This window comes from Agelaius tricolor, unplaced genomic scaffold (assembly GCF_023055355.1).
Source record: "Agelaius tricolor isolate 1412-34295 unplaced genomic scaffold, bAgeTri1.0.p SCAF_10, whole genome shotgun sequence".
In the NCBI taxonomy this organism is placed as follows: domain Eukaryota; kingdom Metazoa; phylum Chordata; class Aves; order Passeriformes; family Icteridae; genus Agelaius; species Agelaius tricolor.
This window is the reverse complement of record NW_027269270.1, coordinates 26670243-26684703: the sequence shown is the minus strand read 5'-3', so window position 1 is coordinate 26684703 and position 14461 is coordinate 26670243. Positions and strand designations below refer to the sequence as shown.

Below are 14461 nucleotides of genomic sequence, written 5' to 3'. Positions count from 1 at the left end.
TTCCTTCTCCCACCACTGAAGCTTCTTTCCCAGCCCCCAAGGAGGGTGTCAAACTCATCACATGGGTGGCAGGGTTGATATCCCCTCCACACTGCCCTCTGCAGCTCCAATGGGTAAAATAGTATTTTTTGAATAAAAACCAACAAAGTGAGGTTTTTTCTCTGTTGTTTTCACGTGGCTGTTGAAACTGAAGCTTAAAAATATCAGTCATAAATTGACTTCTTATATTCCTTATGAAACCCTGAAGATAGGAATAAAAAATAAGATGGCAGGAAAACACAGTAGCTTTAAATTTACAGGCACTAAACCTTGACAAATCAGATACCTGTGGGGGAAGGGACTGCATTTAGGAAGTCTGAAACTGCCTGAATGTCGGTGTTTCCTTGCCAGGTGCTTGTAAATAATATGCTGCTCATGGAACCATGATGGAGAGAGCAGGGAGATTATTTTCTGATGGTGAGTACTGGTTTAGGCCCACGGGTTCACATCTGTGGGGCATTGGCTGGGGCTGGTGAAGGCAGCTCACCACTGCCATGGGCTTCAGAGGCTGCAATGGCATTTCTGTCCCAGCTGTACTAAGCCCTGCCAGGATGTGGCTCATCCAAGGGCACATGGGGTCCTCTGGCCAGCGTTTGCTGCTGCTGGCCCTGCCCTCGGGCACACGCTCCTCATGGTCACAAGTGCCCTGTCTGCTTCGGAAATGCAGCAGGTCAGGCAGGTTTAATGGCAGATTTTGGGACAACATCAGCTGCCCCCTTCCCCCACGCCCAGAGGGGGTTAATTCAGCCTTCCCTGCTTTCCTAGCTGGTGGCACAGCAGGGTGGGCCGTGCTGTGGGGGCACCATGGGGAAGGGTGAGACGGAGCCATTCGATACCATTCCACATGGGCTGCTCCTGCAGAAATGTTTGGTTTGCATTTGCCTGTGTCTGCTATGGCTCTCCATGGGCCTGTTGAATGAAACAGTAGGAAGAATTTATTGAGACCCTTTTGGAAAAGTATTTGATACTGTGCTTCCTGCTTGTTGGATTTACAGCTTGGAAGGATGCAGTAAGAGTGGGGAGCTGCTGTGTGGCTTAGATGTTAGGGAAGTCTCTTGGAAAAGGCAGGGGAAAGGGGGTGAGCTCTAGACTTGGTATTAGGGCCCTCAGGCATGACAGTGAGTGGACAGGAGAGCATCCATTTCATGTCAGGGCAAAGTTTGATTTTCATTTGCCCCCTGCAGCCCTGAGGATGCATCCTTGGCCTCAGAGAGGTTTCTGTGGCCCTGCTGTCTTATGTGTATTGCACAGTTAAAAGTGTCAGATTTGCTGGTCGGAAGGTGTTTCTTTCCAGGGACTAACAAAACTTTCTAAGGAATCACATTTATTACTCACTATCTTAGGAATTGGTAGCGTGGAGTCCTGTATTTTATGTATAAAGATATCCCCAAGTGTTTGAGCTGCTGTATTGCACGACCTGTGCCATCTCCCACAGTATCAAAATACTTCACAGCTCTTCCCCTGAGCTTTAGCTGTGCATTGGTCTCTCTGTCTTATCAAGACAGAAGCTTTGTTTTGCACATCTATTCCATACAGAATGTGTAAATACCTGGGCACAGAATGAAGATGCCTAAAAATGTCCTCTCTAGATGAGGCACCTTGGTGTTGCCTGTGGCTTCTGGGTCACTCCATTTGCCAGGATTGGGGTGCTTACCTGCATGACTAAAGCATAATCATGATTGGTTTGTGCTTCATGTCCAAAACTGAGCAGCTTAACTTGTTCCTTGGGTTTAGGCAAATTTGAAGCAAGAAGATGGCAAAAGCTGTAGGGAGTAGACTAGAGCATGGATTGATAGAGAGATGCCTCAGAGGTGGCCTTTCCCAAGGCTTTCATCCATGATTATTCAAGTACCAGAATGAGGATTTCTGAGTGTGCTTCATGGTGAAGTGGTGTGGGAAGGTGTGGGAAAAAGCATTCGCACATGGAGAGAAAAGCCCAAGGGCAGAGGAAGCGAGTCCTGTGGGGTAAAGCCAAGGCCTTAGAGTGCTGGTGTGGGCTCATCAGTGCCACCTCTTGGGTGGAAAGAGGCTTCCAGGAGAGTTTGTGCGCGTCAGCCACCGACTTCTGCTTTTGGTGCAGAGCAAAGCAGGCAGCGGGGGGCTGGGGACCGGACCCCGGGTTCGCTCGGTGCTGCAGCCGTCCGGACGCGGTGAGTTGTCACCAGCCACCCTCCCCTTCGGAAGGTCGGGTTCTGCTTGCCTTGATGAAATCAGGTCTGGTTCTGAAGCAGCTCGAGGGAAAAGTGCAGGGCCCAGGAGCGACTCGAGGGGAGAGGTGGGCCAGGACGGGTTTGAGCTCAGGGGGACCCTAAACCCGGCACATCGGGATGCCGGCAGCCCCGGCAAAGCCCAGCCCACTGCTCTGCGGCCTGCTCCCTCCCAGAGCTAGGAGCATGAAATTATGAAGGGGAATTTCAGAACAATGAAGGGAAATCCTTTGCCTCCCGTACAGCCCGGCCTGGGAAATTCACCACTGCCAGAAACTGCACCCTCAAACGCTGCTGCTGGCTTTCAGAAGAGAGTCAGCCTTATAACCAAGAAAAAAGCTGAAGTTATTTGTCAAGGACTCGATTTCGATGGGATTTAAGTTCGGGGCAGTGCAGGAGGAGGGGTGACCCTGCCGTAGTGGGGGCGGCCGTGCCCGCCGGGTGCGGGCCCTGCGCGCTGCCCGCGTTTACCCGCGGAACCGAACCGGGGCATTTACCCGCGGAACCGAAGCGGGGCGTTTGCCCGCGGAACCGAACCGGGGCGTTTGCCCGCGGAACCGAACCGGGGCGTTTGCCCGCGGAACCGAACCGGGGCGTTTATTTACCCGCGGAACCGAACCGGGGCAGCTCCGCGACGGCCGCGGCGGCGGGCAGGGGGTCACGCTCGCCCGGCGCGGCTGGGAGATGCAGCAGGAAAAATAAACTAGAAGTAAAAAGGAGCGTTATTATTATTATTATTACTATTGCTAATAGTCCCCGTGCTGCCGCAGCCAGCCGGGTGAGGGAGCGGGCGGCCCGACGGCTGCGCGGGGCGGGAGGGGGCGGCCGCTGGGGGCCGGGCCGGGCCGGGGTGGGGGGGGCCGTGGGGAGTCGGGCCATGCCGAGCCGAGCCGAGCCGCGGCTGGGTGATGTCAGGCTCGAGGAGGAGCCTCCGCCGCCTGCCCTTTTACTTTCGGGCGCCGGCACTTGGCCGCAGGCTGCTGCCGCTGCTGGCCGGGCCCCCCCCTCACCCCCTCCGCTATGGGCACCCCGCACTTTTAAGGCGCCGCCCCGAGGGGGGGGCACGGGGAATTCATTAAAAATCGCTATTTAGGTGGTTATTTATTGCCCCGCTCCGGGTATGTGAACAACCACCCCCCCGCCCCCCCCCCTCCCCCGGCTCCCCTTCCATCCACCCCCAGCGCCATGCCGGCAGCCTGCACCCTGCTGCTGCTGCTGGGCTTGGGGCTGGTCCCGGTCCCGCCGGCCGGCTCGCTGCCCCTCGCTTCCCCACGGCGTCTTCCTCCACCTCCCCCTCCTCCTCCTCCGTCCCGAAACCGTCTCGGCCGCCCTTCCTCGCTTCCCGCCGGCAGCCCGGGTGAGTGCCCCGCCATGGGGATGGGGATAGGGATGGGGAGAAGGGGAGGGACGGGATTTCGTCCCGGCAGCGGCCGGAGAGTGCGGGGGTCCGCATGGTGCGGGTCTCTCGTGGCACCGCGGCTGCGGGCTGCTGAGCATCCCGACATCACCCAGAGCTGGCTCAGCTGGGAAGTGTAACACTCCCCCCCCCCCAGTTCCTTTTCCTTTTTAACCTTGCCCAGCTCATCGTGCTACAGCTGCTTCAGAGGGTGAAGGTTTGGGATGGGAAAGTGTAAACACGTTGTGGCTGTGTGGACTGAGTGGAAGGCGAGCGGTGGAAACTTCACCGAGGAACTTGAGAAAGGTTTTGGGGGGCACCAGGAGTACTGTCCACATGTGTATACCCATCCAGGTGGGAAACGGGGGGCTCCTGTAGGTGGTCTGCAGGGTCTGGGTTGCCTCCTGCTTGTCTCCAGCAATGCTCTCATCTCACCAAAGGTGAGACCCCTATCAGGTGTGGGGACAGATGCTGTCAGCTCTCTGTGAATACCCTCTGTTTCTAGTCGCCTACAGACTGTCAGATTAGTCACGTATAGAGCCAAATCTTTCCTTGCATGCCACCTCTACAGTGCTATTATCACAAGCAATGCCTAGTTTTGTGCTTTACGGATTGTGCTGAATTTGGTTTCAGCACAGGATAAATCCTATTTTTCCCAGAACAAGCAGGGATGTTTCAAGTGTCGTTCAGTAAACTGGCTCACTTACTCACCAAAGAAGGCACATAGCTCTAAGGATGACTAATTCTCAATGAGTTTGGAAAGCACTGAGTGTCTGCAGGTGGTATAAGGAATCCAATATGTCAAATTAATCCTGCGTAGGTTTTAAGTGGGTTTTAGGATTCATTGCCTGCCTGAGCTGGACTGTCAAATTTCATCTTTTAATTTCTGATGAGGAGAGAATATTGTGCTTTGGAACTTGGGGTTAAGTTTAGTTGTATGGAGCTGTAAAATTTCAGGAAATGTGAGAAAGTACATTTATAACCTTTTCATTTTCTTCACAAACCCAAGGCATGCCTTTGTAGGATGTATCCAGACTAGACCAATGTATAACTGGGGGTATCAGCTGGAATGTAGCCTGCAGTGGATTAGAAAGCTCCTAACCAGCAGTGCTTGTGAGAGCAGCTTTGTGACTAGGATACTGCATGGAAATGAAGGAGATTTGGGTCTGTTCCCAGCTCAGCTACTTCTTTGTGCTACTCCAAGTATCGGTTTGCCCTCCAAACTGGGAGAATAATGCTGTCTTACCTGCTACCAACCTTGTGAAGATAAAATCTGCAACTTGCCAGCAAACTGCTCACCTATTATTTGTTGAAAGCTGTGCAGATTCCTCAGCGGACAGAAAAAAAATATTTAATTTCATCTCAGCTTTCAGTCTGGCATCTTTTCCTGTGACCTTGATGACTCCTGAGAGTCAGTAGAGGAATGCATTTCCTTTGTTAAGAGTCTGAAAAGCTCGGACTATCTGTCCACATGCTGGAGAAGCCATTTGTCAGCCTGGCTGGCCGGCTGGGGGGCGCAGGCTTTGCTCCGTGCAGCCAGGGCTCAGCAGCTACAGGTGCTTGTGAATTATGTCAGCCACAGCCAGAAGGAGCAGGGCATGCAGTGAAGGAGTGATAAATAGCCCAGCAGTAGCTCGCTCCCCAGCAAACGGCATCGTGAATTACCCTGGCTCCTGACAGCTGCGATTCACTCGCTGTTAGCAGCAGCTCCGTGCCTGTCAGTCAAGGGAATTGTCTGGTGCTACAGGAGCAGGCTGGGGATCTCCGGAATCACCCTCAGGTCGGGCTGCAGACTCCTGAGCAATCCCTGCTTGTGTCACCACCGCTCCTGCCCCTCGAGGCATGTCCCACCTTTAAAAACACTTGCTTGAAGCCAGGGTACCATTTCTTGTGAACCCATCACCCTGGCACTACCAGGAAATGAAGATTACATCTCCCTTTGCAACAGTCTGGGGCAGGGTGGCAAAAGCCCTTTCTCAGGCAGGGCTTAGTGAGCAGATGGTGAGGCAGTGGGTGTAGAAATGGGGCTTTTGAGTCTCTCACAAAGCGTGGGGCAAGGGAGCAGGGCTGCCCTCGCAGCCTCACTGCCTTCCTGGCTGGCTTGGGCCTCAGCCTGCATCTGCCACCCTCCCTGCCAGACCCTCTGAGGGCTTGTCTGCTGAGACATGAGGACAGATGGCTTTAGCCTGTGTTTATAATACAGTCTGAACCCAAGGAGAGTAACACAAGGAAAAAAAAAAAAAATAGGTGAAGTAGGAAGCAAGAAAGCTGGTGACAGTAAAGTTAAAGCATTATCAAATCTCTTCTGGCACTACCTCACATGGGCACTGAGTGAGCTGAAGGGCTCTGTCTGCCACCAGCCTGGGTCAGGTCAGGGTTTGGTTACAAGCCCTGTCCTCCTGCAGGTCTCAGAATTTCAGGTTTCCCATCTGTGAAATGGGAATAATTCCAGTGACACCACAGGACACCAGAGGTAACACTGAGCCCCTGACAAAGTCACTGTGGCTGGGATCTCCCTGTTCCTGCCATGTCCCTTTTTCTGCTACTTCTGCCCACACAGGTGCCCTGCCACGGTGCCCAGCACAGCATGGAGCCGCTGGCAATGGGCTTTCCCTGAGAAGCTGATCTGCTTTGCTGCCATCTGTGTCTGTCCTTCTGTCCCTGCTCCCTCTCTCCCATGGCAGGTGCCACCTTTCTATGTGGCTTCCCTGGTGGGAGCCCTGGCAATGAGGTGTGAAATTGCCTGAGAAGGAACCAGCTTTAGTTGCAGCAGAGGTTTAGGCTGGCTGCTGGGAGAAACTTTCCAAAACTCTTAGAAGGGATAAACAGTCTGTATTTATTTATGTATATTTTTAACTTTCTGTCCGAAACTTTCTGTGTGAGGAAGAAGTAAAGTTAGGAGCGAGGAAAGAAGATGCTGAGGATATTTGTTTGCACAAAGATACGGTGTTGCTTCCAAACCTGCCTCACATTTTGCAGTATGTATTTTGTGGCTCCTGGGGGCAGAGCCCAGCTCTCCGTGCAGCCACACTGATGCAGAGAGGTGTAAGATGCTGCTCTCTAGCTTTGATGCAGCTTCAGGTGACTGTGGGTGGTGCAGGAAGGATGCTCCCTCCCCCTGTGGTGCAGGGACAAGGAAGAATTGCCTCCTGTGCCTCAGCACTGCTATCAAAAGGCTGCAGGGTTTTCCTGTCTCGGGCATCTTTGCTGCTCCTCTGTGAGCTCTGAGTGGATTTGGTTGGTGGGCTGTGAACATGAACTCCCAGGGGTTGCATGGATTTAGCTCTGCTCCTTTGGGGTACATAATTTAAAGCAAAAAAGAAAAGAGAAGGAAGAAAATGCATTTCAGAAACAGAGGAAGATTGAAGATCAGCTTTCCTGCCTGTTCCCCATCTCAAGCCCTGGAAGGTAGCAGGGGTTGTCCACTGAGCAGCTGGGTTAGCATCAATTTGTGGAAGCACTTGATGTGATGTTAAAGTGCTAAATGAGTAGTGTGAGGGATAGCTGTGTGACCTGGCTGGCAGGGAGCACACAGTGATGAGTATTGATGGACACTGCCATGTGACAGTGTGTGTGGAGACGTCAGCAGGCAGGGGGTGAGGGGAGAGCTGCCCTTTGCTGGGCTCCCCCAAAGTCTCATTTCTCAGTCCCAAACCACCTGTGCCAGCCTGTGCCCATTCAGCAGGTGTTGGCAGCATGTTCTGCTCCAGCAGCCACCACCATTTTGGTCGTGGTGGCTGCTGGAGCAGAATTTAAAGAATTTAAAGTAATTTAAAGAATTTAACTTCCTTCATGTTTTTCTCATGTCTGGGGGGACGAGATGGGCTGTTGCTGCCACGTTTGCAGGGGCTGGTGCCAGCCTTGCTGGTGTGTGGGTGCATTCCTTAGCAAATATTCTTTTCAGTATCAGAAGTTGCAGATACTGATCTGTTTAGGGGAGTGTGGAGTTTCTGGGACAACTTTTTTTCCTTCACCTGCTCTTACAATTAGCAATTTTTGGGCTGCCAGTCAGAAACTCTCCATCACTGAACCCTCAAGCTCCATGTGCTCCATCCTCTCTCCATTCTCCCCATCCTGCTCATCTGCAGGGAGCATGTCAGAGCTGCTGAACCTGACTCCATCACCATCACATCTCTCAGAGGTGGCAGAGGATTTTGCTCATTTAACAGAGGGGTTATGATGCCAGGTTAGAAAGGCTGTTAGTTTTGGTGCTCATAGTGAAAATGAATGGATGCTGCTGACCATAGCTGTTCACCCAAAATGTAAAACATGAAACTTTGTAGCATCAGTCTGGTTGTGTTGGTTTAAATGAAGCATTCATCCATGCTAACAAAATAACCCCAACAGAATACAGAACTATTTCAAATAACAAGCTAATCAAGCCAATAAAACCTGTCAGTACAGCGATAGGGTTTCAGTGCTGTGATGTAGAGATTAAGGCACCACCAACGTCCACAGCACTTCTGGAGCTGCTGCCAGAGAAACCTCCTGGCTGGCACTGTGGGCTCCCCATCCATGGGAGCTGTGTGCCATTTCCAAAATAAGGATAGCTACAGAGTGGCAAGGTTCAGCTGTGGCTGAGCCTGCTGACTTTTTGCAGCACAGAAATACTGTCTTTCTGCCTCTCTCTGTGCCATTCCAGCCAGCTGGGGTGCTCCAGGCAGGGCTGCAACCCCTGAAATACCCCCAGAGAAATAGTCTGGAGCTGCATAGATTGTAGATAGTCAGTGTAAACCCTCTAGATTCTGGCTTTTCTTCCTCACATAGTGTCAAAAGGGTTTCTCTGCTATGGAGGGGTGAGGAGTCTGGGGGTGTCAGGATATTTCTAGGCAGACAAACAGCACTGCTGAAGCCTGGGCTGATCCTCTCAGATGTGCACAGAGCTCCTCTGGAAAGAGGCAGGGCCAGATCCTGGCACCTGCACTGGTGTCTTTCTGCTGTTGAAATGGTGCAAAGCAGCACTGGGGCAGTTTGACCGACTGGAGTGTCAGAAGGAGCTCCAAGTGAATCAAAGGTTGGTGGTTCAGAATATTCCCTTGAAAATGCTCAATGCAAAATCCATAGTCAGTAGCTTGTCATGAGGCCTGAATACCCCGACCACAGCCCCTGTTATTTACATTCAATTAAAGATGTAGGTCATACAATAGGCTTTTTCTCTTTCCTGAATGGCTGAACACAGAAGGCAGAATCCAATTTTCAGTGGCAGCAGACCTGATTGCAAATTCAAATTTTTACTTCTTTGAGCAGTTTTTGCAACATTTGCATTGTAATTTGCTGTTTCTGTAAATATGAGGGGTTCATTTGCTGGGATATTCATCCAGAGGAGATGCAAGAGGGCTACAAGCACAGGCATGGTGAAAGAATGAAGTCTGTGGGTGCCTCTCAGGAGGAAATGGTTTTGTCACATTTGGCACCTCTTCTTTCTCACCATTTTCTGCATACATACAGCTGATGTGTGTGCACCCATCACCATATATTTTTTAATGCCCAGCTGTTATATATATATAACATCCTGCTGCTTCAGCAAGGGGCACAGTTCATGCAGAGTCTGCGTTCATCCTTTCAGGCTGAAATCATTCACATCTGAGGACAAGGAGAGAATTTTCCCACCCAAAAGGGAAATGATGTTGCATTACTGAGCAACCAGCCCAAGTAATAATATAATCTTAGAAAAATGCAGTTCCCTTGAGTAAAGGAAGCTCTGTAAACTTCAGCTCCTCCAAGCTGTTAGTGTAGCTGTTGCCTGTGCTGTAGAAATGCTGCTGTCAGACCTGGTTTACTGAAGTGCTCTGGAGAGAAAAGGGGAAAAAGGGGATAGGAACCAGGTCCTATATAAAATGAGAACCTCTTGTAGGATCTGAGTACTGTGAGGTACATAATACAGATTTTAGGACCTTGGTTATATCCCTTATTTGCTGTTAATTTGTTTTTTGTCTCATCTGGGTGCTGGAGAGGGTGATGGCCACTCATGGTCATGAAGACTTGGAGAAGGGACAGGCAGAGCTGGGCTGAGCACAGGGATCAGCTGGAGGAAGGTAAAATAATGCAAGGTTTCCCCTCACTAGGCTCAAAAGCCTGTGGTTTGTTCTCTTCTGCTTGCCACAGGATGTGTGGCATTGGTGTGTGCTGTGGCTTATCTTGGGTTCTGTGGGTGCTGAGTGTGTGCAGGTTCCAGGGCCAGGGCATGGACTGAGTCATGGGGAGCCCCCTTGGTCTGTGCAGCAGCTCCCCAAGCTGGGCACTCACTGGAGCCTGCTCTGCTGAAGTGCTGGTCTTCACAAAACCTGTAGGAACCTGCTGTCTTGGAGGTGTCTGCCTTCCAGCCTAGTTTATTTTAATGTATGAGAACAAATAAAGCTGTCTCATCCTTTCAGAAACTAGTATGAAATGCATGAGATATAGAAAATATTTAAAAAGTGCCCAAAATGCATAAACAGGGTGTAATAACCTACAAACTGTTGCTGCTCCTGTGCTGCTTCCCCCATCCCTCTATGGCTTTGGATGGAGCTTTTACCAGTTGCCTGTCCTTTGTGCAGGCAGGGCTGTTGAGGAGGGTCATATCTGCTTTTGCATCTGCTGTGCCCTTGACTTGGAGTCATTTGATAAATAGGTTTGCAGTTGGTTACTTCAGCATCTCCCAAGCTGCAGTCAGCATCTCAGCTGTGGGCGAGGGAGCACTGCTGCCAAAAGTCAGGATCTGTGTCAAGAGCCTCCTAAGATTTGGCTGTCTTTCCCTAAAACCCCAACTCCTGGAGTTGTCATTACAGGAGAATCACTTAGAGGGGTAGAAAAAGAGCGTCTGGCTGTTGAGGTGGTAGATAAAAAAGCCTGGAAACTATTAGCTGCAAAGCTAGAAGTCACAGAGGAAGCCCAGGTTGGGTTTATTTAAAAATACCACTAGCTCAAAGCTGGTCTCCAGAAGCTTTTGTGTCCAGACAGAAGGGTTGTTTCAGACACCACTGCATCTGCAGGAGAAGTGCAGCCCTCTGCACTGTCCTGCTCTGCTAGGGAAAGAGAGGGAGCACAGCAGGAATGCCAAGGGCAAACCCAGTTGTTCTCTGTCCAGCTGTTTGAATACCTTGTGCAAGCACCTTGTCCTTGGTGGATTGCCTCTCCACTGGGAAAAACAAGCTTCATGTGCCTTGTCACTCTTTGCACGGCCATGGAGCTGTGCAGCATTCTGACTGTGCACTGGCCGAGGCTGATCGTGCCACTTGCACTGTGACCAAATGCTGCAGGTCCTTCCCTTTGCCTTGCACTGTGGACACCCCATCTTGGGCTTCCAATCTGGTGCTTGGAAAAAGTCCTCTGGAACTGCCATGACCTTTGCAGTTCTTTTGCCAAGGCAAACATGGAGATGTTTGAGGGACCTTTTACACAGCGGTTTGATGGCGACAAGGCTCTTGCCACTGAAGTTTGGGACAAAATAACATTTTCTTTTTAACTCTGAGATAAAGTCAGTGGGAAAGGAGTGAGAAGGAATTTTAAGTGGTTGATAGCAAGGCAGACTATGCACAAAGGGTTAAGTCAGCAGAGTTAGCTGTTGTCCCAGGGGTACAGCCAGGCTGCATTTCCCAGAAGACATCGAGTTGCACACACACATTTGGGGCATTTTTCTCAGCATTTTTCAGCAGGCTGTGATGGCAGAGGTTTTGAAGGCTGTTACAGGATCAGTCTGACCTCTCGCCTCTATAACCAGGCAGACACTGTGGTAATTTCTGCTACCAGAACCACCCTTAGATTCCTGTGAAATCTCCAGAGCATAGAAGAAACCCTGTGCAGGCATTTTGGACTGATGGCCAGGCTGTGTTGGTTACTGGTAGCAAAGGTGGGCTCTCTTTTTCCTTGAAGAGCATGCTAAAAGGCACTTCTGCATCTGGAGTGACAAGAGGAATTTAGATCTATGGAGCACAATTATTCACGTCACTGCTTGTTAGGATGCTGGTGTTAACACCCTTCCTCTTGTGGAAAATCTCTTAAGCCCTGAGGACTGATGTGAAACGTCACGCTCTGGTGAACTTTGCTGAAGCAGGGATGAATCACACTAAGTTTGGCTTCAATATATTGTCCAAAAGATGCCTTCTCTGATAGCCTAGGAGGAGGGTACTGCTGCCCACCCACCCAGGGTGTCAGGATCTGTTTTGGAGGGAGGACAGCACTTTCTGGAGTATGCATAAATTGGGGATTGATGTGGGAGTTTGGATATTTGAGGGGTTATTCATTTGGCTTTGGTTTTGAGTGCTCTATAAAAGCAAAAGGCAGGTCTGTAAGAGATCTCAAGACATTTCCCAAGGGATCTTGATATATCTCCTCCCTATCTTCTGGGATCACCCAGAATGGTAGAAAAATACCACTTTTTTTTTTTTTTTAATGAGAAGGGTTTCACTGCATCTCTGAATAACTGTCCTGCTACATCCATGCCACTATAGGTAAGAAAACACTTTCTTATCAGGGAAACTGAAGCAGCTGGTATTAAACCTTCTGCAAAGAAATATCCCAGACAAGTGTTGGCCAGGTTTGACCCTGCATTACTTGTAAGATCTCCCAAACTGACAAGGTAATTTAGCAATTTGGGGAGGAAATGCAGAAGGTACCCCTGTCTATTGAACTCCTTTCTGTCCAGTGATGGGAATGATTTCCAGGAGTGGAAGCATCCACAGACCAACTGCGCATGATTTGAGCTCCTTGTCAATTGGAATCAAGGACTCTGATTGTGGAGCATAATGCTGCTCTTGTAATTCAGCCTTTATCTTTGTGCTGGAGCTGGGTATAATTGTATCTGTGTCTGGAGGGACAAGGAGAAGGGTTTCAGTGGCTGGTACTCACAAAGGCATCTTTAGAAACCTCCTCATCCCTGGTACAAGCTTGGTAGGGCTTAAATGAAAATACCCCTGAGTAGCTTTAGACATTTGAACAGTCATCATTGTTTGATTCAGATTTGGTTACAGGACTAACATCTAAATGTTAATTCTTTTTAGGACATTATCAGCTCTTTCAGCAAATGCAGAATGGGGATGCAGTATTAGACTGTCAGCCAACCCTGCAGATAAAGGCCCTTTGAAAGGATGTTTCTTAGGAGGGAAACATAATCAGAGAATGCAGAAAATCATGAAGATGATCTCTTCTTAGAAACTTGTAGCAAATGTGATGCATGAAGAAAGCTAAATGAACCAGGAGGCTTTTAAATTGGGGAATGGGAATAACAGGAATTTTGTGGCCTCTGAGGACAGTCCCCAGCATGCAGTCAGAGATCCTCATCATCCTGTCCTGCAAAGTGCTGGTACACCTGGAGATTGGAGGGTGTTGGATAAGCTGTGTCACATGCTGGGTTAAGACTGAAGTTGGTGGTCACATGGATGTGCCAAGGCAGTTGATGTGTGGTGGCTCTGTGCTGGGTAATCTGTGTCTTTGTGTGGGCAGGTTTGGGGCACAGATTTCTGTCCTCTCAGTCTTCTGCACCGCCTTGCTCACCACCCCGTGCCCATATGCATCGAGGTAGGATGTGACCTGACCACGACTCCCTCTGAGCCCTCAGTGACAGCTCAGAGGGTGACAGCCCAGCCCTGCCCTTCTCCAGCACCCATTCCCACTGCTGCCCACATCTGAAAGAAGGTATTTACTTTTCAATCTCCCTGAAACATGTGCAGAGAGGCACTGGAAGTGGTAAATCCCTTCCCCCATTCTCGGAAAGGAAACGTGTGGCTGCAGAGGCACAGTGGTGGCTGTCAGGCAGGACCTCTGTTCCAGCTGCCCCTGGGCAGTGCTGTCCTCTGCTTGTCAGTGGTGACTGCTCTGCCAGTGCCAGGGGGAAGACCTGGCTCATCCCCTGGAAGAAGCAGGGCCGGCGCCATCCTGAGCTGCCACCACTGCTTCCGGGGCAGATCGGCGCGGTGTCATCTAGGAAATGTGATTTAGATCATCATCCTTTGGCAGCAGATGGGGGAAGGGAGGTGGGGCCCCTTGTCTCTTCTGGGGATTCATTTCTCTTTAAGCTGCTGTGTTTATTTTTTTGCCTGTTTGCCTTTTTCTCCATCCCTTCACAAGTCTCAGTGCCCCTTGCTGAAGGGTAGGAGCCACAAGAGCATACATGGTTCCTGCTGCCATGACATCATGCCCTGCATCCAACCTTCAGCTGGGTGTCAGGCTTGGGCTACCTTCAGTTTTCCCTTGGGATGGAGTTGCATTTTGCTGGTCTACATGGAGGGAAGAATCCACTGAGCCTTGTGTCTGCATGTCACCAAATGGCGCCTACCACTTGGCAGTCTGATGATTTTCCAAGAGGGCTCCTTATCCTTCCCACAATGCCCTTGAGAAGTTGCTCAATTCCCAGGCTGGTCATCATCCCTGGAGTGACTGCCAGCCAGCAAAGCTCTTTGGCATGTGCCTAATGTTAAGCACAGGGAATAGTTCCCTGGGGAGCCCTTAAATACATTGCTGGAGTGAGGCTCTGGTCAAGACACCTGGACCGAAGCCCACCTGCGCCACTGAGCAGCATGGCTTGGTCCCCAGGGACTCATGGCAGCCCCTGGCTGCTCCCAGCCTCACCTCTCAGCATTGCAGCAGCCTTTCCCTGCTCCTTCCTCCATCTTCCCAGTATTTATTGTCCCTTCCTGTGTGTGGGAAGCAGGCCCTGGACTCAGACCACTTTGGAGCAGGGACTTACGGTTTTGTTTCCAGAGTGGGATGTGAAAACGCAATCTTGTTTTCACCTGGGTCTGCAAAAGGCTGAGTCCTCAGCCCCTGGGGTAGATGTCTTTTGCCCCACATCTGCTTCATGCTGTCTGGCATAATTTTTTGATAGGCATTGAGGTTTTGTGCA

At 50.6% G+C, this 14461-nt stretch overlaps 1 protein-coding gene across 4 annotated transcripts in view; it reads left to right on the top strand.

Annotated features, from left to right (window-relative positions):
* Window positions 1-3116: 3116 nt before the first annotated feature.
* Window positions 3117-14461, top strand: part of LOC139593868 (protein HEG homolog 1-like) — a 51891-nt gene continuing 40546 nt past the window's right edge. For 3 of the 4 annotated variants that reach the window (XM_071435318.1, XM_071435317.1, XM_071435316.1), the window contains exon 1: window positions 3118-3603. In XM_071435318.1, the coding sequence (XP_071291419.1) occupies window positions 3432-3603 (172 nt within the window). In that variant the 5' untranslated portion in view covers window positions 3118-3431. Of the gene's footprint in view, window positions 3604-14461 lie in introns of all 4 variants that reach the window. The other variant, XM_071435319.1, reaches the window with a different exon arrangement.